The following is a 27,686-nucleotide window of genomic DNA, read 5'->3' as shown; positions in this document are numbered from 1 at the left end:
CGACGCAGTGTGCTCTTCGTGGTATACAGCAATTGCCTGGTCAGCAAAATCATCAGTTCTCTCGCTAATGGAACACGTGGGACATGATGAAACGGTAACTTACTCGTTCTCGGGGCCGTGCAGGAACCGTTACCGAAATGCAACAAAATGCGCAAGACGCAAGGGGCAATCTATCGCAGGACGCCATTCTTCATCTTTATGATAGTTTGCGTGAAAGAACACACGCCTACGCTGCCGCGAGAATACTAGCCTACGTTGCCGCCAAAGGGGGGGGGGGGGGGGTACACTGTGTATTGATGCGACTTTTTGGACTCCTTTTACTCTGACATTTGTGTTTCATTTGGCCTGAATTTGTTATCGGATACTCCTACAATGATGAAATACCCGTCACCTTACTTGTCAATAAAATGAGCTTGTCCTTGAGCTTGCATTTTTTTTCCGGCAGTGTATATTCTTAAAGATATAGGTGAGCAATTTAGAATACGAATCTGCATTTAGCATAGCAACCATCAGATAGAGTGCAATGGAATAATAAAGAATAGAGTAAGAAAATTATGTTTCGCTTCATACGTTTGGAAAGAAATCTTGTACAGCTATGATATGAATTCCGTAACCTTATTACGCGATAGAACGAGTATTTATTGTTGATATTATTATATCACATGTTTCCGCGCCTCTGTTATACAGAAATTCTCAGTAACGCCGTTGAAATCCATTTCATTTGAAACTTTTCTTTCAATTGATGAAATCGACGTATTGGCTAATCGTTCTTGATTCATTATAGAGTGAAGATAATTTTTTACTATACTCAGTTTAGAAAAACACCTCTCACCTGATGTGGCTGAGACACAAAAGGTCAAGAAATATTGGAGTTATAAGTGATGTACAGGGAGTCTCTGAAGCCCCACTTAATCATCCACACTCGTATCGGCTGCATGCACATATCTGCGATACTGTTTTATTCCTCTCAGCACCTGCTCCTCACCAAACTCATCGTAAATTTCTACCAGATTCTCTAGTGTTACGGCCATAGCGTCACTGGAAGCTTCAAGCATAAAATTTTGTGTTAACAATTTGGAAAGTGTTGGTGATATCTGTCACGGCCGTGTATCATTAATCAGTCTATGTATTCAAACACTGACTGACGAACTTAGTCTTCATCAGTAACCCATTGTCATGAACTAGTTCACTCGGCATTACTTTATTTACCTTCCATTCCCCTCGTTGGACATTTTTAATGTCCGTATCTCTGGACTTTTTAATGCCAAAAGTAAAAGTATTGCTTATAATTGTAGGAAGTTCCGTCACTGTAAACGCGATCAGAATTTTAATTTGGCGAGTTCTTTATCTACAGTCTGTTTGGAGACTGTAGATATTGTTGGACTCAATTTACTTCCTCCAGTACCGTGTGGCAGAAGTTGATGGGTATCAGGCAATCGTTTCGAACTTCTTCCTGTTTGTTCTGCAATAATTCACACCTATACCTAGAAGACGAGACTGAATAAATATAACTCTCCTACAGTTCCAAAACAGCGTGGAAACCACAGTGTCTCTAGTATGCCCCATTGCGGTTTCCATTTGGAAACCACAGTGAAAACCAGAAACGTTTTACTTGCAACAGTAAGGTACACATTCCACCTACTTCTCTACATAGTCGCCGCTCCAACTTCGAGTGTTGTGGTAGTGTTGTATCAACTTTCCAGTATCCTCGTCATACGAAGCAGTCGCCTGTACCTTCGGCCAGTTATCTGCACTGGTCTGCAGCTCGTTGTCTGTGGAAAAATTTTGTCTTCATAGCTAGCGGTTCTTGTTGGTAGAGATGAGACTCAGGGGGAGCCAATTACGGACTGTATTTTGGGTGACCAAACACTTCTCATCAGAAACGCTGCAGGGGCGTCTTCATTGCTCCTGCAGTGTGCGGCCGAGAATTGGCATGAAGAACTGGACAACCCTCGTATATTCATTTTGATGCCTCGTTCTTGCCGCCCTCTTTTTGACATGTTCACTGAGGAGGGGGGGGGGTTGGGGTGGAGGGGAGGGGGATTACAAGCGACATATGCACGAATAAAAAGACAAAAAGTCACTCTCTAAGAGCCGATCTGTTCGGCAACACACTAAGTCCACCCGCACACCTTTGTTGTGCACTTGAAAAAGTCTCTGACCAGAGCCACTCACGCACCCACTGGGGAGGGCAGGTAACCTACTCAACACTAGTGCCTACTGGTCATATGGGAAATCTGACAAGGAACCCCTTGAGTGTGACGTCGCAAGTTCAATCTTTAGTAAGGCTTATTTGAAAGTGTTATCTGCTTATGACTCACCATGTGCGTCAGGAGAGCGGCAGAAAATCAGTGTCCGGGATGTGCAGAGATCAACCTTCTAACGAATGTATGTATTGCACTTCACAAAACACACATCTTTGACATTCAAGAAATGTTCAAAACAAACCATTACTTGCACCATGAACACCGAATGAAAAATGGCGCGCTGCAGTGGTCCAGTGATCACAAAGGTCCACACCATCAAGATCGAAGACGAACTCCTTGGGAGCTACAAACCGTGCAGGGCGTTCAGCTAAGTATCCAGTCTTAAAGAGTGCATATAGAATCATGTTGGTGTAACAGGGTGATGAGAACTGATGGAATGTAGTGGCATGCAACCGCATGCGAAACAATCTGTCGTGGAGCTTGTCGTGAAACTGGCTATCGGTTAAGGTGTAGCTACAGACAGTGCGATAATATGTTTTATAGGCGTGGAAAAAACAAACATCCAGAGGCTGAATTTGTCCGGTGGTTACAGGTGGTATGAACTGCAAGGTCACATGCTTTTCAGGAGGAATACTTCATGTAAAGGAGTATGATTTTTATACGCATACCAGGAATTTAAAAAAAAAAACACGTTATTTTGACTAGCTATTGGCCAAAAGCAGTCCCCATAACGTAAGTGTAGTTCCCTTATGCCCATTTTCCCACTCTTGCATACTGTGACGTAAACGTTCCCTACTTGCCTTGCACGATCACGCAGGGCAGAAAGAATCGCACTGGGCAGAGCATCTACAACTTCTCGCAGCGCAATAATTAACTTTCCAGCCAATTTACCATCCATATTAACATTCGGCATAATTGTATACGAATGCGTTAAGACATCGATGTTAGTTGATCTTGATACAGATTTCTTGGCACCTCTAATTTCCAGTGCTCCTTTCATACGCATTTCCTCCTCAAATCCCGAATGAACGGAGTTGAAAACAGTTCCTTACTGAACGATAGATGAGTTTGTTTATCTCATCTACAAATTTTCTGGCCAATCCCGCAGTTTGCACCGTCAAGTTGACACTTCGTGTGAAATATATATATATATATATATATATATATATATATATATATATATATATATATATATATATATATATATATATATACACTCCTGGAAATGGAAAAAAGAACACATTGACACCGGTGTGTCAGACCCACCATACTTGCTCCGGACACTGCGAGAGGGCTGTACAAGCAATGATCACACGCACGGCACAGCGGACACACCAGGAACCGCGGTGTTGGCCGTCGAATGGCGCTAGCTGCGCAGCATTTGTGCACCGCCGCCGTCAGTGTCAGCCAGTTTGCCGTGGCATACGGAGCTCCATCGCAGTCTTTAACACTGGTAGCATGCCGCGACAGCGTGGACGTGAACCGTATGTGCAGTTGACGGACTTTGAGCGAGGGCGTATAGTGGGCATGCGGGAGGCCGGGTGGACGTACCGCCGAATTGCTCAACACGTGGGGCGTGAGGTCTCCACAGTACATCGATGTTGTCGCCAGTGGTCGGCGGAAGGTGCACGTGCCCGTCGACCTGGGACCGGACCGCAGCGACGCACGGATGCACGCCAAGACCGTAGGATCCTACGCAGTGCCGTAGGGGACCGCACCGCCACTTCCCAGCAAATTAGGGACACTGTTGCTCCTGGGGTATCGGCGAGGACCATTCGCAACCGTCTCCATGAAGCTGGGCTACGGTCCCGCACACCGTTAGGCCGTCTTCCGCTCACGCCCCAACATCGTGCAGCCCGCCTCCAGTGGTGTCGCGACAGGCGTGAATGGAGGGACGAATGGAGACGTGTCGTCTTCAGCGATGAGAGTCGCTTCTGCCTTGGTGCCAATGATGGTCGTATGCGTGTTTGGCGCCGTGTAGGTGAGCGCCACAATCAGGACTGCATACGACCGAGGCACACAGGGCCAACACCCGGCATCATGGTGTGGGGAGCGATCTCCTACACTGGCCGTACACCACTGGTGATCGTCGAGGGGACACTGAATAGTGCACGGTACATCCAAACCGTCATCGAAGCCATCGTTCTACCATTCCTAGACCGGCAAGGGAACTTGCTGTTCCAACAGGACAATGCACGTCCGCATGTATCCCGTGCCACCCAACGTGCTCTAGAAGGTGTAAGTCAACTACCCTGGCCAGCAAGATCTCCGGATCTGTCCCCCATTGAGCATGTTTGGGACTGGATGAAGCGTCGTCTCACGCGGTCTGCACGTCCAGCACGAACGCTGGTCCAACTGAGGCGCCAGGTGGAAATGGCATGGCAAGCCGTTCCACAGGACTACATCCAGCATCTCTACGATCGTCTCCATGGGAGAATAGCAGCCTGCATTGCTGCGAAAGGTGGATATACACTGTACTAGTGCCGACATTGTGCATGCTCTGTTGCCTGTGTCTATATGCCTGTGGTTCTGTCAGTGTGATCATGTGATGTATCTGACCCCAGGAATGTGTCAATAAAGTTTCCCCTTCCTGGGACAATGAATTCACGGTGTTCTTATTTCAATTTCCAGGAGTGTATATATCTCCGTCTTCCAATTCCATAGTTGTGTCTGAAGTTAGGCAACCATTCACTGCTTGCCTCTGCGATACACACTGGTCAGCCAGAACATTACGACCTCCTACCTAATAGCCGGTCTAATAGCCGATATGTCGACGTTTGGCACGGAAAGCAGCGGCGACGAGTCGTGGCATGGAAGCAACGAGGCCTTTGTAGGTCGCTGGAGGGATTTTGGACACACAAGTCACCTAATTCCCATAAATTTTGAGGAATGGGGTGATGACCTCTGACGTCATGTTCGATCACATTCCAGATGTGTTCGATGGGGTTCTGATCTGGCGAGATGGGGACACAGCACATCAATTAGAATTGTTTTTTTATTTAATAAGGAATATTATACATTTGCAACAATGAAAAAATAGCTAAAGGATAAGGCTTTTTTATTGCATTTTCCAATTCATCATACTTTTTCCACCTAATGGTTCTCACACGAACATTGTTGAAATCTGGATGACTACATACAATTGGCTGAGAATTAGAAATTAACAGTAATGGAGTACGTCTTAAAATAGCGTCTCCTTTATATTTTACACGAATGTTGCATGCAATTCCTTCACAAACTTTTTTGAAATCTTCTATAGCACCTTCTTCTAAGGAAATTTCATTTCCAATGATTATACGCCTATTAACGGCGTCTTGAAGAGCAAATTGATTGGTCTTATTATTGCATCGGCCAATGTGGCCTACATTAAGTCCAAGTGAAATGAAACAATCAAAAAACCAATTTTTTCCAGCGTTTGGTGGGCCAATAATACAAAGAGTGTTTAATTTTTTATTTTGTACATAATTATTATCCTGCCATTGGTAAAGGCCCTGTCTATTAAACCATGACACCAAATTTAACAAAAATTTAGACACTTCATCTGTGTCATCATTAAATTGAAATAACAAAAGTTTATTTAGCCATGCAAGAGAATCTGCTAAAGTATAATAATATTCCCAAACATTTGTAGAGTGGCTGTAAAATATACTGTCTTCTGAGCCAGAACATAAAAGATTCTCCAAACCTTTGAGTTCTAATTCATTTATAGTTTTTTTTGTATAACTCTAGGCCCATGTCAAAAAAACGCTTGAATTTAGGATCAATGAAATTAATATAATAATGGTGTCCAGATGGTATTACACTGACTATATTTTCTGGTGGTATGCAATCGTATGACATTAATATGGAAAGTACCTTTTTTGCCGTCGTTTCAGGGTTGCACCTTTGGTAGTCAGAGATTGGCTTGCGCTTTGTATGAGGCCATTTACGTGAGCCATCTCTGGTGAGTTCTTGTTGCAACTGATCATTAATTCCTCGAACCACGCCATCACGTTCCTGTCCTTGTGACATGGCGCATTATCTTGTTGAAAAGGCCACTGCCATTAGGATTGTGATCGTCATGAAGGGGTTTACGTGGTCTGCAAGCAGTGTACGTTACTCCTTGGCCGTCATGGTGCCTTGCACGAGCCCCACTGGACGCATGCATGCCCACGTGATAGTTCCCAGAGCATAATGGAGCCGCTGCCAGCTTGTTTCCATCCTTCTGTACAAGTGTCAAGGAGCTGTTCCCCTGAAAGACGATGGATTTGCGCCCTCACATCGGCGTGATGATGAAGGTATCGGGATTCGTCAGACCATGCAACGCTCTGCCACTGCACCAGCTTCCAGTGCCGATGGTCACGTGCCCGTACGATGTGCATTCAAGTTCTAAGGCCTCCGATTTTTTTTCTCTGGACTGGAAAGAGATAGAAACATGCGCATTGTTTTAAAATGAGGCCGCGTTCATTGTCAATACGTCCCAGAGATGGCAGCACCGTACAGCAGATGGAATTTAACCGCCAGCGGCGAGAATGAGAACTGTTTTAAATACTTAAAATGGCGATGTTTTCCTTACTTGAACAGCGTGCAATCATTCGTTTTCTGAATTTGCGTGGTGTGAAACCAATTGAAATTCATCGATAGTTGAAGGAGACATGTGGTGATGGAGTTATTATGGATGTGTCGAAAGTGCGTTGCGGGTGTGACAGTTTAATGAAGGCAGAACATCGTGTGACAACAAACTGAAACCACCTCAGGCTCGCACAAGCTGGTCTGACGACATGATCGAGAAAGTGGAGAGAATTGTTTTGGGGATCACTGAATGACTGTTGAACAGAGCGCCTCCAGAGTTGGCATTTCTGTGGGTTCTGTGCACACAATCCTGCATGACGACCTTAAAATGCGAAAAGTGTCATCCAGGTGGGTGCCACGAATGCTGACGGACGACCACATGGCTGCCCGTGTGGCATGGCTCTGAGCACTATGGGACTCAACATCTTAGGTCATAAGTCCCCTAGAACTTAGAACTACTTAAACCTAACTAACCTAAGGACATCACACACACCCATGCCCGAGGCAGGATTCGAACCTGCGACCGTAGCAGTCCCGTGTGGCATGTTGCCGAGCAATGTTGACGCGCAACGACAGCATGAATGGGACTTTCTTTTCGTCGGTTGTAACAATGGATGAGACGTGGATGCCATTTTTCAATCCAGAAACAAAGCGCCAGTCAGCTCAATGGAAACACACAGATTCACCGCCACCAAAACATTTCGGGTAACCGCCAGTGCTGAAAAAATGATGGTGTCCATGTTCTGGGACAGCGAGGGCATAATCCTTACCCATTGCGTTTCAAAGGGCACTACGGTAACAGGTGCATCCTACGAAAATGTTTTGAAGAACAAATTCCTTCCTGCACTGCAACGAAAACATCCGGGAAGGGCTGCGCGTGTGCTGTTTCACCGAGACAACGCACCCGCACATCGAGCTAACGTTACGCAACAGTTTCTTCGTTATAACAACTTTGAAGTGATTCCTCATGCTCCCTACTCACCTGACCTGGCTCCAAGTGACTTTTGGCTTTTTCCAACAATGAAAGACACTCTCCGTGGCCGCACATTCACCAGCCGTGCTGCTATTGCCTCAGCGATTTTCCGGTGGTCAAAACAGACTCCTAAAGAAGCCTTCGCCGCTGCCATGGAATCATGGCGTCAGCGTTGTGAAAAATGTGTACGTCTGCAGGGCGATTACGTCGAGAAGTAACGCCAGTTTCATCGATTTCGGGTGAGTAGTTAATTAGAAAAAAAATCGGAGGCCTTAGAACTTGAATGCACCTCGTATTAGTCGTGGTGTTGACATTGGCACGTGCACGGGTCGTCGACTGTGGAGGCCCACCATTAAGAGCGTTCGGTGCACTGGGCGTTCACACACACTCGTACTCCGCCCAGCATTAAAGTCTGGCGTTAGTTCCGCCACAGTTCGCCGCCTGTCCTGTTTTACAAGTCTGCCCAGCCTACGACGTTCGACGTCTGTAATGAGAGGTGGCTGCCCACCGCCACAACGTCTTGGCGCGGTTTCACCTCGGTTTCGCCACGTGCTGGAGAAACTGATCACAGCACTCCTCGCACACCCGACCAGTCGTGCAGTTTCCGAAAAGAAAGTGCCGATCCTCCGGGTCATCACAATCTGCATTCTGTCAAACTTACAAGGGGACCTCCCCATCGCACCCCCCTCAGATTTAGTTATAAGTTGGCACAGTGGATAGGCCTTGAAAAACTGAACACTGATGCCGGCCGCGGTGGTCTAGCGGTTCTGGCGCTGCAGTCCGGAACCGCGGGACTGCTACGGTCGCAGGTTCGAATCCTGCCTCGGGCATGGGTGTGTGTGATGTCCTTAGGTTAGTTAGGTTTAAGTAGTTCTAAGTTCTAGGGGACTTATGACCTAAGATGTTGAGTCCCATAGTGCTCAGAGCCATTTGAACCATTTTTGAACTGAACACTGATCAATCGAGAAAACAGGAAGAAGTTGTGTGGAACTATGAAAAAAATTAGTAAAATATACAAACTGAGTACTCCATGCGAAGATAGGCAACATCAAGGACATTGGCAGTCAAGGAGCGCCGTGGTCCCGTGGTTTGCGAGAGCAGCTACGGAACGAGAGGTCCTAGGTTCAAGTCTTCCCTCGAGTGAAAAGTTAAATTTTTTATTTTCAGATTATGTGACAAACTCTTATGTTTTCATCACTTTTTTGGGAGTGATTATCACATCCACAAGAAAACCTAAATCGGGCAAGGTAGAAGAATCTTTTCACCCATTCGCCAAGTGTACAAGTTAGGTGGGTCGACAACATATTCCTGTCACGTGACGCACATGCCGTCAAAAGTGTCGTATAGAATATATCAGACGTGTTTTCCTCTGGGGGAATCGGTTGACCTATGACCTTGCGGTCAAATGTTTTCGGTTCCCATTGGAGAGGCACGTCGTTTCGTCTACTAATCGCACGGTTTTGCGGTGCGGTCGCGAAACACAGACACTAAACTTATTGCAGTGAACAGAGACGTCAGTGAACGAACGGACAGATCATAACTTTGCGAAAATAAAGAAAGTAAAATTTTCAGTCGAGGGAAGACTTGAACCAAGGACCTCTCATTCCGCAGCTACTCACGCTAACCACGGGACCTCGGCGCTCCTGAGGTCACAGCCTCCTTGATGTTGCCTATCTTGCGCATGGACTACTCAGTTTGTATATTTTACTAATTTTTTTCACGGTTCCACACAACTTCTTCCTGTTTTCTCGATTGATCTGTGTTCAGTTTTTCAAGGCCTATCCACTATGACAACTTATAACTATATCTGAGGGGGGTGCGATGGGGAGAGTCCCTTGTTAGACAGATCGCGCGCCTTCCCCATTCAACACAGGGACAGCTCGCTCACTGATACTACAGGCACCCTGGGGGGCTCTGAGTAGCAGTCATTCCTCGCCAGGTGACGCTGTTGTCGCCTGGACGGGTTTGTATCCATAGTGGTCATAGTGTTCTAACTGAAAGGGTTCAAATGGCTCTGAGCACTATGGGACTTAACTTCTGAGGTCATCAGTCCCCTAGAACTCAGAACTACTTAAACCTAACTAACCTAAGGACATCACACACATCCATGCCCGAGGCAGGATTCGAACCTGCGACCGTAGCGGTCGCGCAGTTCCAGACTGTAGCGCCTAGAACCGCTCGGCCACTTCGGCCGGCGTTCTAACTGATCAGCGTATGTCGCAAGCAGTTTGAAGTACATAACGTAGTAGGCCACTATCATGCACATCCTGTAAATTGTGTCGAGCATCCTTGACATACACAAACACTAGTTTTAGTAACAAGTGCGCCTTGTCCTCCCTTGAATACGCGTTGTTTTTTCTTGTGCACTACACGGTCATCTTGCTGCGGTCTTATCCGAACACTGTTCACAATTATTTTTTTACCATGATGCCGATGATCTTCCGTGTACGTAATTATGTTTAGTACCCGCTCCTTGGACAACGACTGTCCTTTTACTACGTTTCACTGGAGACGAAATTTGTGGCTTCCTGTCCGACACCTGTTTCAATCTCACTTTCACTTGATAAGCACAATTATGTAAATCGGGTAACGGAACGGATTCCAACACAACCTTTTTATTGAGGGCCTGATAATCAATAACTGCCCTGAAATCCTCCCATTGCCCTTTAGGATTAAGGAAATAGGTGACGCATAGGGAGACGTAGAAGGGCGAATAACACCCAGCTTTAACATCTGCTCAATCTTTTCCCTTAAAACCTTCATTTTGGGCGCGGAAAGCCCGTATAGCGCATGTGGGACCGGGGTATCATCAGTGAACAAAATGTTATACTCGATCCTATTAGTAACCGCCAAGTCATCAGACAACACGTCAGGGTAACGTCGATTAATCGGCTCAATGTGCTCCACCTGCTCCGGACTAAGATGGCTAACGTCCACAGGAAGGTCGTCCTTGCCCACTAAATTCACAACTGTAAAACGCCTACAGGAACAAAGGCCAATTTTATCAGCATGACAAAATTTAAAGTGAAAGGTTCCACTCACGTAATCAAAATTAAGCCCAGTCTTCTTCTTAAGTTGCCAATCCTAAGATTGATTTGCAGCAGCTCTCCATTCAGTGCGATTGTCGGCCAGCCTCTTCAATTCCGTGAAACTTCCGCATCCTAGGTCCTGCATTATCTGGCTTATGTACTTTCTTCTAGGTCTGCCTCTTGCCCTTTTGCCCTCCACAAGGCCTTCCGTTATAGTGTGGAGAAGACTTTCATGTCTCAGAATGTGTCCCATCCATATATCTCTCCTCCTCTTGACCGTCTTCCAAAGAACTGGAACTTCCTCCGCTCTCTGCAGGACTTCTTCATTTGTCATCCTGGCCGTCCATGGAATTTTTAACATCCTTCGCAGACACCACATTTCGAATGTGAGGAGTCCTTTCCTTTTATAGAATGCAATCTTTGCCTGATTTATTCTACTTATTACATCTTTCCTACTACGACCATCTGATGTTATTCTGCTTCCCAAGTAGACAAAGTCTTGTATTTCTTTCAGCTTCTCTCCATTCAGCCTTATATTCGTAATTGCTTGATTATTTTGTTTGCTTGCAACTAAGATTTTTGTTTTTGACTTATTAATTTTCATGTTGTACCGTGTAGCAAGAGTGTTTTCCATTTCCTCCAACACTACTTGTAATTCTTCCTCATTTTCCGCTAGGACAGCAATGTCATCCGCAAAACGCAGCATATCAACTATTTTTCTCTGGATCCTGATTCCATTAGCTTGTCCTAACTTTTCTCTGACCTCGTCCATTGCTTTCTGTATGTACATATTAAAGAGGACAGGGGAGAGTGCACGTCCCTGTCTCACACCCTGTTTAATTTTTGCTTGTTGTTGATGTTCCCCACATCTCACTATTGCCACCTCTTCTTTGTATATGTTCCATATCGTTCTCCTGTCCTAAAGGGGTATTTAGATTTCTAGCGTTAAGAAAAGACAGCGGCCAAGAAAATCCACCAATCGAAATACTACCGCGAACCTCCCCAATTAGAGGTAAGTCACGCCCATCGGCTTCCTGTCCGACAATGATGATGAACTACATGGCTCGATACCTGTTTCAAGCTCACTCACAATCGCTAAGCACGTATCGTCATCATTGTACTCCTCATGTACATTGTCCGCACAATAGAGCGTATACGACACCACACATTCCATTCACTCATCTTGCAGAAAAGCTAATATTTCATCTACCACTTATTTCTCACCTTGCGAAATTCCTTGGGTTCCTTTCCGACGAAATGTCGATTCAGGCTACTGTTGTAGATGTAATGCATTGTTTGCTTCGTTTATCGTTGCCATTGCTCTGCTTTGTACTGGCACTGTTGACAGTTACTCGTTCCATAGCCTCATGCTGTGCTCAGCATTAGATACCTGCAGTCCTGTCCCCTGTATCCATTAGCAGCCAATATCGTGGTTGCTCGATAGACAATATGTGGGTCGCCGAAGGCTGTAAACATCAGTGGCCTTTTGCGACCTCGCACTCAAAAAAGGGGTTCGGGTGTCGGAATGGTTGCCTATGCCAGTGCACATTTCCTAGCCCCCTATCTGTGCTAGTCCTGTTCACTGTTGCAGTCGCGTGGGGCAACATCCGGCTGTAGGCAGGGAGGATTTTCTTCAGCCTGAAGCCGATGGATTGGTCTCTCTCTACTGCTCCTTACATGTGTTGTGGCCGCATCCTGCATAGCTGCCTTATCGTTGCCGATGAAAAGAAGCTAACATATCGAAATTATTTTTAAAGTTGAGATCAGAATGATATCGAACTCCGTTACTGAGATTTGGGCTCATATATCTCCGGGAGCGTCGCGACTAGCCGCCAGTTCTGTCCACGCGCAACGAGAATCGTGTGGTCATCACACGATAGAGAATGCATTTGTTTTGTTTCGCTGACACATTTGGACCTAATGAAACCATTTTATGTCATATTTCTCCGGTATGAGTTACTAATATTTCTCCATATGCTCTTGACAATTTCATTTAAAATGCCACGAAATGTAGGTTTCTTAAACCCAAGTGGTCAAGCAGAACCCATTTTCGTGGTTTTGCTGAGGCATCTGAACCTGTTCCAAGCTTTCTTTCTCGTTTGTTTCTCTGATAAGAGTCCCGAATATTCCTCCATCTGTTTTTGCACATTTCACCTAAAATTCCAATGAAAGATAAGTTTATTAACAATAAGCGCACGCTTGCGTCATTGCATTGTTTCAAGTTCTTGACAACAAGATAGGGTTACACCTTAAACATCTCTAGAATTTTCATTCTGAACGTCTACAGTATACACTGGCAGAAATGTGGAAGAAATAATGTCCGTGCTTGTTCACAAAATTTCCCCAAATTATACTTGTCAGTTTCTCCCATGCAGAAACTTTTGGAACAAGCTAAGGCAACTTTCATAGCTGACTGAGTCTTTATTCCCATCCAAATGAACTTCCATATTCTTATATTCTGACAGCATACATCGTTATGGATGACATGAACATTTAATCTTGCCAAGCTGCACTCAAAAGATGACTCCAGGATTTACAAAAGACGAATTTCAATTGTGAACTGTGTCAGACCAGAAGGGCCTTGTAAAACAGTAGTGCACTTTTGGCACAAGTTTTTTGAGCACTATCTTCTACCAATGAATTGAAGTGAATGTGACAAATTACTTATTGCAGCATATTGTTTGCGCAATCTGTTGAGAAACGCCTTCCTCAAAAACGAGCATCTATTGATTACAGAAAGCTGTACAACAATCTGGTGGTGGTTTTTCACAACTAGAAGGTATCATCAAGACACCAATCTACCGTTTACTTTCAAAGTGGAGGTATTGTAAAATGTAACTTTCTCGTTGTACTTTAGATTGTTCATTTTATAATGTACTTGCCGTTTTCAATTTTTATCGTCACAAAAAAGAGTAATGCGAAAATTGACCTTCAAGTTCATTTTCATCATTCTAATTCTACATCTGCATGGATTATACTGTTTTTCATAACAGCCTGAAAAATTTGCATTAATGGGAAAATATTATATATTTCACTCACCTGCCAGTTTCAACTGTGCACCAATTTCTTCCCAAATTCTGTCTCTGAACATAGTGTCTCTATATTTAGGGTTCTTCAAATCGTAAAGGCAAGGATGTTGCGAGACCAGCTCACAGAGAATCACATCCTATGAGTGGCTCATTTCAGTTTTCCTTGACTGGCTCGACATCTTTCTGGCAGCCGTACGTCTTTGTGTCGTCCGACTTCCGTCGCAACACTGCTCACTGGTGCAGTGCTGCGGCAGCTGCCGCAACAGTCGCGCGTTACATCCCAAACTCGAACTGCGCATGTGCTAGCAAGCAACTTCTGACGTCACGTAGCGACCCGTCGCAGTCGCTAGTGTACGTCGCGTCTTGGACAACGTACCTTAAGGGAGAGTAATTTCCCAGTTACGAGTTTCCGGTATCCGTTATTGAAACAGTTCTTAAAGTCCTGCCAGAAGGCAGCACTTTACAGAATCACTGAAAGCAGGAGTAGGAGGTGGCCAACGAGAATGCCTACGTTCTGCTCCTGACTGACTGTCTGAATTTCGTGAAGCGGTTTTGGAGCTCGCTAAACTGAGCAATCGTCCGGCAGCTCTCGTGAGGTTTGGGTGGCGAATCGCGACCCTCTGGGTTGGAGATTGTGTTTTAAAGTGGTTATGATTTCAAAAGTCCAGCAGTTGGTGATCCTTCATGTTCATCGAGGTTATTTTTCCAAAATGGAAAACCTGCAAAGCAATCTGAAATGTGTTCCCGTGTGTGAATGGTGAATTCTGCTCTGTCACTTTCCTATATTCCTCAGCGAGTGTTGCGGATTAGTAACCGTCGAGTTGTACGACAAAAAGAGGGCTCAGAGCGAAGCGAGGAGCCATTAGCTAGCTGGAGGTGGTGCTGGACAAAGGCAGCGGATTTGGCTGGCGTTAATTGATACCAGTAAGTTTCGCATGTTTCCTGGCAAACAGGTGTTTCTGAATGACTTCTTTCCTATTGACTTTGAACTCCATTCTTGTTTCATTGTCGTGATTTTCTGCAGGAGTTTCTAGCAACCAGTTTGGAGGATGTGCACAAAACTGTTAACCGGGAAATCCAGCGGTCGGATCTCGGAATCTTGCTTGAAAGTACGAGAGGCTTTCAATAAACACTGCAGCACATTTCTTTTTCCGACAGCAAGTTCGTTTTATTCGGGATTTCAGTATAGCGTATTATTTCCCGCTCTTGTGGCTACAAAACCCCTTTTTTCAACATAATCTCAGGTTTTCCATTACCTGACTGGTACCCAAGTCCTACCCCAGTCACACGAGTCACAAAAATTTCTAAAACGTTTGCACTTCTTCAAATGGGTAACATCGCACGCAGACCGCTGGGAAGTAACAGGATGCCGGAAAGTAGGGCATCTGGCCATCCCTTAGATTAACCATTCCAAATCAATAGTAATCATGCTGACCCTGTGTGGACACAAGACAAAGGCAAAGAAAAAGAAAAAGGAGAAGGAGCACTTGTAATTATAGTCACTGCTCATTAGACAATTTGCAGTCGCACTCATCACTGTTCCACAATACTTTTTGCACTCTAGGCAGTGCCATCTGGAAATTTCTCTTCTTCAGTCCGAAACCGCGCTGCTGCTACGGCCGCAGGTTCGAATCCTGCCTCGGGCATGGATGTGTGTGGTGTCCTAGATTAGTTAGGTTTAAGTAGTTCTAAGTCTAGCGGACTGATGACCTCAGATGTTGAGTCCCATAGTGCTCAGAGCCATTTGAACCAAATTTCTCTTGCATCGGCGATGCACTCTGGATTTGTAACATGGGACGGGTGCACTTGGCGAAACGTTATGTACATACTGGTTTTAACTTTGAACGTATTGTATATACTGGTTGTAATTTTGACATTCCAATGCAGCTTACGTCAACTGTCCAGCAAATGAAGATAATCAGTACATTTATAGCCCAAATTTGCCACTTGTATTTACTTCCACTAAAGTATGTGTAATAATAATTCAATCTATGTATTATATTAATGGCATGTACGCTGGTTTTCATAATGTAATATATTTTACTTTTTGTGTACACTATTCACAGATCAGATGAGAGTAACTCTGTTTACCTAAACCGGTCGTCGTAAATGAAGGTTTTACAAATGCGATATTTGCTGAGAAGTTGCATTTCTTCAATTTGAATGTTTTTGTTTATAATCATAAAATGCGGAACGTTTATGGTTCAAATGGCTCTGAGCACTATGGGACTTAACATCTGAGGTCATCAGTCCCATAGAACTTACAACTACTTAAACCTAATTAACCTAAGGACATCACCCACATCCATGCCCGAGGCAGGATTCCAACCTGCGACCATAGCGATCGCGCGGTTCCAGATTGAAGCGCCTAGAACCGCTCGGCCACACGGGCCGGCGCGGAACGTATATACAGTAATATTATCTGCTAACGGCCACTGCAAGAGCAGCAAAATAAAATATGGAAAATGTAATTTTATACGTGAACAGCCGTCTGCAGATGAATCTTTGGGTTCGAATCCAGCTATTGTTCTTAATAAATTTCATCATAATACTAGTGTCGAGGGACATGAAAGGGAATCAGTGGTTGGGAAGGGAGTAAGACAGGGTTGTAGCCTCTCCCCGATGTTATTCAATCTGTATATCGAGCAAGCAGTAAAGGAAACAAAAGAAAAATTCGGAGTAGGTATTAAAATCCATGGAGAAGAAATAAAAACCTTGAGGTTCGCCGATGACATTGTAATTCTGTCAGAGACAGCAAAGGACCTGGAAGTGCAGTTGAACGGAATGGACAGTGTCTTGAAAGGAGGATATAAGATGAACATCAACAAAAGCAAAACGAGGATAATCGAATGTAGTCGAATTAAGTCGGGTGATGTTGAGGGTATTAGATTAGGAAATGAGACACTTAAAGTAGTAAAGGAGTTTTGCTATTTGGGGAGCAAAATACTGATGATGGTCGAAGTAGAGAGGATATAAAATGTAGACTGGCAATGGCAAGGAAAGCGTTTCTGAAGAAGAGAAATTTGTTAACATCGAGTATAGATGTAAGTGTCAGGAAGTCATTTCTGAAAGTATTTGTATGGAGTGTAGCCATGTATGGAAGTGAAACATGGACGGCAAATAGTTTGGACAAGAAGAGAATAGAAGCTTTCGAAATTTGGTGCTACAGAAGAATGCTGAAGATTAGATGGGTAGATCACATAACTAATGAGGAAGTATTGAATAGGATTGGGGAGAAGAGAAGTTTGTGGCACAACTTGACCAGAAGAAGGGATCGGTTAGTAGGACATGTTCTGAGGCATCAAGGGATCACCAATTTAGTATTGGAGGGCAGCGTGGAGGGTAAAAATCGTAGGGGGAGACTAAGAGATGAATACACTAAGCAGATTCAGAAGGATGTAGGTTGCAGTAGGTACTGGGAGATGAAGAAGCTTGCACAGGATAGAGTAGCATGGAGAGCTGCATCAAACCAGTCTCAGGACTGAAGACCACAACAACAACAACTAGTGGATTGCTGTTTTTGCTTTACTGTAAGAATGAACCTTTGTTTTCACGTAGCCACGGGCTCACCACGTTACTTTTCAACAAAATAGCAACAATACTTCCAACTGAACGTCAGTGGCAACTCGTAAGCACACACTCGCTATTATCTCACAAATGACTAGTTTGTGCTCCCGCGTTTACCGGGAAATTATTACTTCTGTTATCAATATTTACATAAGTTCCAGGTTTCGCTACTAATTGCAACTTTTTGCCCTTTTTTTGTTCGAGCCGAACGACGTGTCTACTGGTGGGAGTAAACTAGGCTATACCGAAGGGTAACGCGTCTAAACAGCGAAACGATGCCGCGCCATAGGGGCGTGCACAGAGGAAACCGTGAGTGGAGCTCATTGAGTGTTAACTGGATGATGGCCGCGCCACCAATGGGGCTTCTGTTTGAACAGGGGCTGCGCGGCGTTCTGCTACTGTATTCCTGGGTGTGTCGGCCGGCGATCCACACGGTGACATGGACAGGGCGGCGTGGTAGGTTGCGGCAAAAGCAGCTTCTTTACTATGTCAATTAGCTCGGCGGCGTACGATGTGCAAGTGCCTAGTTGTTGTTGTGGTCTTCAGTCCTGAGACTGGTTTGATGCAGCTCTCCATGCTACTCTATCCTGTGCAAGCTTCTTCATCTCCCAGTACCTACTGCAACCTACATCCTTCTGAATCTGCTTTGTGTATTCATCTCTTGGTCTCCCTCTACGATTTTTACCCTCCACGCTGCCCTCCAATGCTAAATTGGTAATCCCTTGATGCCTCAGAACATGTCCTACCAACCGATCCCTTCTTCTAGTCAAGTTGTGCCACAAACTTCTCTTCTCCCCAATCCTATTCAATACCTCCTCATTAGTTACGTGATCTACCCACCTTATCTTCAGCATTCTTCTGTAGCACCACATTTCGAAAGCTTCTATTCTCTTCTTGTCCATACTAGTTATCGTCCATGTTTCACTTCCATACATGGCTACACTCCATACAAATACTTTCAGAAACGACTTCACTTAAATCTATACTCGATGTTAACAAATTTCTCTTCTTCAGAAACGATTTCCTTGCCATTGCCAGTCTACATTTTATATCCTCTCTACTTCGACCAACATCAGTTATTTTACTCCCTAAATAGCAAAACTCCTTTACTACTTTAAGTGTCTCATTTCCTAATCTAATTCCCTCAGCATCACCCGACTTAATTCGACTACATTCCATTATCCTTGTTTTACTTTTGTTGATGTTCATCTTATATCCTCCTTTCAAGACACTGCCCATTCCATTCAACTGTTCTTCCAAGTCCTTTGCTGTCTCTGACAGAATTACAATGTCATCGGCGAACCTCAAAGTTTTTATTTCTTCTCCATGAATTTTAATACCTACTCCGAATTTTTCTTTTGTTTCCTTTACTGCTTGCTCAATATACAGATTGAATAACATCGGGGATAGGCTACAACTCTGTCTCACTCCTTTCCCAACCACTGCTTCCTTTTCATGCCCCTCGACTCTTATAACTGCCATCTGGTTTCTGTACAAATTTTAAATAGCCTAAACATACATATAACAAAGCAAGAGTATTTTTTGTTGTTGTGTTCTGCAGTCAGAAGGCTAGTTTGATGCAGTTCACCACCTGTGCAAGGCTCATCATCAACGATTAACTGCTGCAGCCTACATCCAAAGGTTTTTGTATGTCCATCCTTGTGATGGATGGTCCCTGGGTCTTCGGCCTGTCACTTACGTAATAAAACGAAACATCTGCAGCCGTCGTTTTGATGATATTATATTGCAACCAGTTTCGGTGACGCAGTACACCATCTTCACTCTCTCAGCGTCAGCTAAGGCCTTAAGATGGTGTACTGAGTCATCGAAACTGGTTGCGATATAATATCATCAAAACGACGGCTGCAGGTTTGTAATTTTGTAACATACATCCATGGGCATCTGCAGAAATTTGTAGAACTTTATCCGGGAGGAGGGAGGACATGACTCTAAAATTGTCAGTTTTGATGTAAATCAGTTGTTCAGTTTCTAGAAGTCAACAGTATTGTCTCACTGCAGTCACACACGTAATGCTACAATTCCCCAAACGAGAGCTTTAGCGGAATCGATTGAAAACGCATATAAAAATATATCAGAATTTTGCAGTGTAGAAAAATGGTTCAAATGGCTCTGAGCGCTATGGGACTTAACATCTATGGTCATCAGTCCCCTAGAACTTAGAACTACTTAAACCTAACTAACCTAAGGACAGCACACAACACCCAGCCATCACGAACCCGGGAACCCGGGCGTGGGAAGCGAGAACGCTACCGCACGACCACGAGATGCGGGCGCAGTGAAGAAACACCGTAGGCCTACTTCAGGCAGGAAAAACGGGGAGGGCAAATGTGTTCCCACCCGCTTTGCGTCCCCAGAAATTTTTTCGGGAGGAGGCAAGATTCAAAATTTGCCATTTATGAAATTGGTAAATTTGTGGTAATGACTATGGGACCAAACTGCTGAGGTCATCGGTCGCTAGGCTTATGCACTACTTAATCTGACTTAAACTAGCTTACACTAAGGACAACACATTCACGCATGCACGAGGGAGGAATCGAACGGAGGCAGCCGAGCGAACCGCCACAAGACGCCCGAGACCACACGGCTACCCCGCGCGGCGCCATGTATGATATAACTGACTTGGTCAGTTTGGAAACGTGTCGTGCCTCGAGAACTAAATTTGGAAACAAGTGCACAAAACTAATTGTCAAATATTTGATAATAGTTGATAATTTGTAAAGTAGATTATTTTGGTTCCTAAACGGTAAGCACATTTAAATGTTTTATGCAGAGTACATCTTTTTCTGTTATCACCATTAATTTGGATGCCACCTTTTCGATTCAACGATCTGAAATTATATCCTCATAATACGATTAAATTCAAGATACCCGACAGGTTACGAAATAAAGCTAGAAAACAATTTATTCAGACTCCCATTATGTTAGGTTGAAACTGAAAATTAAAAATTTTAAACAGGAAAAGAAGTCAGAATGACTGGAAAAATACTACTTGATATTAAGAAAATTGTCACATTAATACCTCTCGAAGTGGAGAAACAGGAACTAAACTTACAAAAAAATTTGATTGAACTTTGATGCCATCCGTAACACTTTGCTTATAAAATTTCACATCTGTTTACTTTAACGGATTTTTTTGCCTTACTTTGAAGACGTATATTTATTAGTGTCGACTGGGATAACTGAAGTTGAACAAAATGTATTTTGTAAACTTCGTTGTTTTAGGTTGGTTAAATAAAGTGTAGCCCAAGCCAACATACAACTAGAAGAATGTACCTACAAAATACGTCCTCAAATTGTCTAGGAGAACCAACGTTTAACAGCTGAGACTGAAAAAAGTTAATCTTCAACTCTCCCGTTTGTCACGTCATTGTATGGCATGCCAATTGGAATGCAGAATTCGTAGCTCTGTGACTACATTTGGTGCTGTGTTGGTCCCAAGACTCTGAGAAGACACCAGACGTGGAGAACAAATTTCTTTGACCTTGAAATTTTATGCTTCTTTCCCCATCTCTCCAAGCGCAGAAAATGACATTTTTCTTTTTCGACTGATGTGTATAGGATTCAGTGTAGATGTATTCCTCCGAGTGTAAACAATGACTCTGTCGTGAAAGACTGAATACAGAATCAGCAAGCCATCAGAGTTTTATTTTCCCTCAGACAATTGGTAAACTAGAGCTGAGATTTCCTTCTGCATAAAAGGGCGAGTGCCTTCGGTTCGGTTATGTAAAGTTTGGTATTCATCTCGGGTACAGAGCAGCATCGCAACGGCAATACGGAATTGGTTAATTTCCCGTGAACAGAGTGACAGCTAAGAAAACTGAAAGTATGAAGTGAATGCTAGATTGTTTTAGATTAGTAGATAAAGTTTAACCTAGGGCTAATGTACGACTACATGAATGTGAGAAACCACCCAAAATCATTCTCAAGTTATGTAGTAGAATCAACCTCACTTCTCGTCGGCAACGTGCTTCTGAAGTTTAGTGGAGTCTCATACAAAGATTGTTAGAAATTCTAGAGAATAAAGACTTTACCCGGATTCCAGGAGAGGGCATGTGCTCCCTCTTGCCCTCCGTTAAGGACGCCCATGTCTACATCCGTTTCAACCTTCTTCTTGTATTCATTCCTTGGCCTCCCTCTACGTTTTTACCCACTACGGTTTCCATTACCAAAGCGACAATTTCTTGATGCCTTAGGATGTGTCCTTCCAACAGACCCCTTTTTTTTAATCAGATTGTGACATAAATATCTTTCTTCCTCAACTCTGTTCAGTACCTCCTCATTAGTGAGACTATTCGACTTACCTACCTAGTTGACCGAGTTATAGCACGATGTTTCAAAAGTTTCACTACCCTTGTTGTTTGAATTGCTTATCGTTCACGTTTTACTTCATTACAGCTCAACACTCCAGACAAATACCTTCAAAACAACCTCTCTAGCACTTAAATTTGTATTATATCGTAACAAATTCCTCTTTTCCAAAAGTGCTTTTCTTTCTACCCAAATAGCAAAACTCATCTACTACTTTTAGTATCTCATTTCCTTGTCTAATTTACTCAGAATTTAATATGGCTCCATACCGCCATCTTCTTCTACTTAGGTTGATGTTCATCTCAAAACCTCTTTTTCAAGACGCTATCCACTTCGTTCAGCTGCTCTTTCAAGTCCTTTACTGTCTCTGACAGAATTACAAATGTCATGTCCAAACTTCAGAGTTTTTATTTCACCTTTCTAAACTTCAATTTTCTTTCCAAATTTCTGCTTATTTTCCTTAGCTGCTTGCTCAGTGTGAGCCGTGCACGGCTCGTGTTCTTGCCATTTATTGTTTGTCATCTTCCATTACGGTACTGCCGCCTCGTTTTCTTATTCCATTTACTGGCGTCACTAACTTCCTGCCTAACTTGCCCGTGAGCGGCAGCAGCAGCGCGTATCGATAAGTCCACTGTCGTATCATCTATGCAGCGACCGATCATTCACATAGATGTTAAAAAGAACGGGAGACAGCACCGATCCTTGTGGAGCGCCCACCGACAATTAGCGAATGCCATAACACATTCCCCGTGAACCACTAGGAAAATCCAGCCGCGAAGGAATTCATCCACAATCTTGACACAGATATCCGGTATAGGGGTCTGCGTCAGCATCTTGTGCACTAGACTGTCGTGCCAGATCTTGTCGTCTTGTCGTAGGCGTTCTGCAAGTGCAGAGAAACGGCAGCTGTCGACTTGGCGGTGTTGAAGCCTTTGCTGACGTGTTCAGTGATTCGTGCGACCTCAAGTTCGGCAGAGAGGTGCGAAGTAAATCCGAACTGTTCAAGTCGGATCGTCCCAGCTGCCGCCAGAGGTTGGGAAAGTCGGTGGAGGATCACAGATTCAAGGACCTTCGCCGTAGTATTTAGAAGCCTGTTGGGCCTGTTTTTGGTGGGGACCGTAGGGTCCTCGAACCGCTTGGGAATCGCAATCAGCTTGACTTGCTTCTACTGAGGGGGGGGGGGGGGGGAGCCAGACGTGAGACAACCATTTAAAATATTGGTGAACAAGATGAGAGGCATACGCGGAAGGCGCCAAAGATGTTCATTTAAAATTCCGTCCAATCCAGGAGCTGACCGGCCACGTTTCCGTCGTAGGATCCGCTGGACTTTTGCCATGGATGTCAGGTGGGGTGAAAGAGCCCTAGTGCATTCACGGTATTTATGCCGAATTTCGCCCATGCGAAAATGTGCTGGCCTCTTTCGTCGCATGCGTCGGGTGATGACATGCGCAGGGCAGCCGAGTTGTGTGTGCTGTCGTAGGTGGTGGAAGTGAGAGTTCATCTAACCACTGAGTATCGAATGACTCCGTAGATTCCACTGTCACTGGGTAATTTTAATTATAGGATCCCAATTTTTATCCAGTTGAAAACCGTTGTCTCAGTTTATAAGATTATTGGCAAAACGTATCTCCGCCAATTCTTTGATTACTGAATGCCAAAAACTGCAAAATGGAACAAAAATTTTAGTTCCAGTTTGGAACTTGACATTTTCTCACACGATATATTGCGAACAATGTATGAGGGACAACAGGCAGATGCCATATTTCTAGATTTCCGGAAAGCATTTAACACGGTGCTCCATTGCAGGCTGTTAACGAAGGTATGAGCATATGGAATAAGTTCACAGATCTGTCAGTGGCTCGAAGACTTCTCAAGTAACAGAACCCAGTACCTTGTCGTCAACGAGGAGTGTTCATCAGAGACAAGGGTAGCGTCAGGCGTGCCCCAGGGAAGTTTGATAGGATCGCTGTTGTTATCTGTATAGATAAATGATTTGGCGGACAGTGTGGGCATCTATTTGCGGTTGTTTGCAGATGATGCTGTGGTGTACGGTTAGGTGTCGAAGTTGAGTGACTAAGGAAAATACAAGAAGACTTAGACAAAATTTCTAGTTGGTATGATGAATGACAGCTAGCTGTAAATGTGGAAAAATGTAAGTGAATGAGGCTGTGTAGGGAAAATAAACCGACAATGTTCGGATACAGTGTTGACAGAGTCAAGACGTTTAAGTATCTGGGCGTAACACTGCAAAGCGATATGAAATGGAGCTTGCGTGTGAGAACTGTGGTAGGGAAGGTGAATGTTCGACTTCTGTTTATTGGGAGAATTTTAGGAAAGAGTGGTTCACCGGTAAAGGACACCACGTATGTGACGCTCGTGCAACCTATTCTTCAGTACTGCTCGAGTGTTTGGGATCCGTATCAGGTTGGATAGAAGGAAGACATCGAAGAAATTTAGAGGCAGGCTGCAGGGTTTGTTACCAGTAGCTTCGAACAACTTGTAACTGTTACGGAGATGCTTCGGGAACTCAGATGGGAATCCCTCGTGGGAAGGCGACGTTCTTATCGAGAAACACTAATGAGAAAATTTGGAGAGCCGGCAATTGAAGCTGACTGCCGAACGATTCTACTGCCGCCAACATACATTGCGCGTAAGGACCACTAAGATAAGACAGCAGAAATTAGGGCTCATACGGAGGCACATAGACAGTCGTTTTTCCCTCGCTCTATTTGCTAGTGGAACAGGAGAAATAAATGACAAGTAGTGGTACAGAGTACCCTTCCCCACGCGCTTATGGTGGCTTGCGGAGTATCCATGTAGATGTAGATGGAGAGTGGCGGAGGGCCGTTGTCTTGGTAGATGTTTTAGGTGCGACAGAGATCGGGAGAGAACGTGCTGGCCAGGGGCAGGAGTCGAGTCAAAGTAGCGCGGAATGACGTACCTGTATCTGTCGACTCGATTCCCAGCGGGGTCACAGCCGTTACTGCTGCCATAGCCGGCAGCTCTGTGTACGGAAGTTTGCGCCCTGTTCAGCCCCAAATCACTTGATGTGTACTCCCTACTATACCTTTCTTGTCATTTTCTTCAGTCCTAAAACTGTTTTCATTCTGCGCTCCACGCTACCCTGCCTTATACAACCCTTCTCATCTCTGAATAACGACAGCAGCCTACACTCTACACTCTACACTCGGAAAGTTAAAATTTTATCTTCAGATGCTGACCAAGGAATGTGTATTTTTGTTTTAAGTAGTTGCCCTAGTGCATTTAATGTGTTGTGTAATGGCACAGCGACAAAAACCCCCAAATGCGTCGCATTTATTACTTTTTACATGGGTTTTGCATTTCCTCAGGGGGAAATTAGCTAATCGCTAATTAACGAAATAAAGCGATTATTTTAAAATAAAACAGCCTACGTGTAAAGGACTCTCGTTCAGATGTTTTATTTTCTATACTAGATGTTCCGCATTTTTGTACCAAATTTTACCTACCTATGAATACTCGCATTTTTGAGCGATTGGTATTTAAAAATAGAAAGATGTTATTTTTACTAAAAAACCGAATAAGTGCGGGTTCCGTGCAATTTAAATTGCGTATATAAGTCGTTCATCTCTAGAGTTTGTTGAATGAGTCTGCTAGGATCAAAATATGTAACATAAATGCCCATGATTGATTGCATTGACTCAGAAGCTTAATTTTTTTACACTGTCAAGAGACCATAGACCTTATTTTTTGACGTAAATTTCGACTTGATATCTCTATTCGTTCCTGAAAAACAGGGGTCCTGAGAGACAGACAGACAAACGAACAACAAAGTGATAATATAATTGTTCTATTTTTAATGATTTAGGTATAAAACCCTAAAAATTATTATTAAATATTTGTTAACTAACACTTTTTTGTTAATAAATGCGGGCTTTAAATAAAAATAATAAAATGGTACCAACGAGATCCAAAGCAACAACTTTGTGATTACTAGAATTTCACCGAGTGCGCTTATTTCTTTCAGCTATCGGCAAGTGCGTTACTAATCTTGACATGTTTTGTATTTAACAGTGGTAGGACATATTTCTTTCAGAACTGTGTCGTACTGCTTTAGGAAATTGATATCCAGCCACTGATTTTCAAATCCTATAAGTTTGAGGAAAATCGAAGAGTAAAGAGCAGTCCGTAAGGCCGCCTTGCCAGATCACGCACGTGATGACTCAAAATTATTCTGACGACGAGACAAGGCTCGAAACGCAGAGCGACATATTTTAATCCATAAATATTATAAAAATTGATGTGTGTGTGTGTGTGTGTGTGTGTGTGTGTGTGTGTGTGTGTGTGCGTGCGTGCGTGCGTGCGTGTGCGCGCGTGCTTGTATGTTCCACATCTCCTAAACGACTGGACCCATTTCAACCAAAATAGTACACAAATCCCTTACTGTCCAGCAACAATCGCTGGGGGGATAAGAACTACCTACCTATTACAGTTCAGCAGATATGACGTCATAAACATTGATATGCGTGTAAAACTGCTGCATCATGCATGACCTTTAAATACATTTATTGTTTGTTTCTAAGACACCCCTGCACTCGGTTCGACGTAAGGAAATCCCCAACAACTGACAACGCTTTTGACAAAGGGTTGTAGACGAAAACATTAGTCGCCTATACAGCTATGAAGAGGCATTGCCGTAGAGACGTTTACAAAGTCGTATTGTAGACACGTGAAGCAGCTACGCCCAGCTGCCTGGAAGTGTAACTAGAAATATTGTTTTTAATCAAATACCGAGTTAAGAAACATTACAATTTGTATTTTGCATTTTATGTTTCTTAATTCGGATACTGTACTTATACGTTTGTACAATATGCATATTTGTTTGTACCACTGCTTCATAATTTCAAATGTGTTTCCACGAATACATGAAACTGAAATATATAAGTTGCGTAAAAGCCACAATAGAAAATTGTAGTCCACGAGAGATCCCCCCCCAGTGTAAAAATTCCCAAAGATGGACGCGTACAGGAAACTACTGCTGGCTTCCTGCAAGGTGCGTTAGAAGCGAAGACCTCCACAGCAGTGAAGGTTGTACCCATCCGAAAGGCGAACTAGCCAAGTTCGCAAACTGCAGACAGGATGGTCATCCAGCAAATTGGAAAGGATGCAAGAAAGCCCAGGAAGCCATCCGAGCCCACAAGGCACGAACCAATGTTAAGCCAAAAGCTACAATTTTGCCTACAGTGAAAATAGTGACACCAACAACGACGACAGAACCGACTGTGACGATATAAGCCAGCGCATCCCTAACAAGTGAAACCAAACACCAAGATGTATCAAGAACAATGCCTTCAAGACGAAAATTTTATTCGTCTACCGAGCGACTGGGAAGACGAGATGGCGACAATCTCGTACAACAACACACAAAAAAACTGGAATCTTGTAAAAGCCCTATCAGAGATAGCCAAATTGTTAACTTCTATAAAAAACGGCAACTTGTTCCAAAAATTGTTCAACTTGGAGAGGAATCTGAGGAAAGCACCTGAAACTTATACTAAAATAATTATCTTACTCGAAGATCTAGTGAACATCGTTGACTAGTCCGCCCCCGGTAGCTGAGTGGTCAGCGCGACAGAATGTCAATCCTAAGGGCCCGGGGTAGCAGAAAACAGAACTGATAAACACGACGATCCTGTCGAAAGCTTGGTACCTGGCGCAAATCTTAAGCATCCCGACAGAAATTGCGCGAGCACTAACGAGCGCAGTGTACTACCTGTTGTGGCGTCGATATACGAGTATATTCTAAGTGGCGCAAGCAACGTGCTCGCTGCCAACGAAAGAAGGGGGACTACGTCTAGTTGATATAAAGACCAAATGTGCAGCCCTTCTACTGAAACGAACGCTCGCCATCCAGGACAAAAACCCTGACATCGTCACAGCCAAGATGATTGGAAGATACAAGCCCGCATCACAAGAAGCGCCGGTCGACACGAGGCACATTCCCTTCAGAATGCGACACGTC

At 44.0% G+C, this 27,686-nt stretch overlaps 1 protein-coding gene across 6 annotated transcripts in view; it reads left to right on the top strand.

Annotated features, from left to right (window-relative positions):
* LOC126191013 (hydroxylysine kinase) overlaps window positions 1-27,686 on the top strand; it is a 196,353-nt gene that overhangs the window by 58,333 nt on the left and 110,334 nt on the right. For 3 of the 6 annotated variants that reach the window (XM_049931703.1, XM_049931704.1, XM_049931699.1), the window contains exon 1: window positions 17,743-17,812. The exons of the other annotated variants lie outside the window; for them this stretch is intronic. In XM_049931703.1, the coding sequence (XP_049787660.1) occupies window positions 17,796-17,812 (17 nt within the window). In that variant the 5' untranslated portion in view covers window positions 17,743-17,795. Of the gene's footprint in view, window positions 1-17,742; window positions 17,813-27,686 lie in introns of those variants that run through there. 6 annotated transcript variants of the gene reach the window in all.

Source organism: Schistocerca cancellata, chromosome 6 (genome assembly GCF_023864275.1).
Source record: "Schistocerca cancellata isolate TAMUIC-IGC-003103 chromosome 6, iqSchCanc2.1, whole genome shotgun sequence".
Taxonomy (NCBI): Eukaryota; Metazoa; Arthropoda; class Insecta; order Orthoptera; family Acrididae; genus Schistocerca; species Schistocerca cancellata.
Note: the sequence above shows the minus strand (reverse complement) of the source record. Positions and strands in the feature narration are given on the sequence as shown.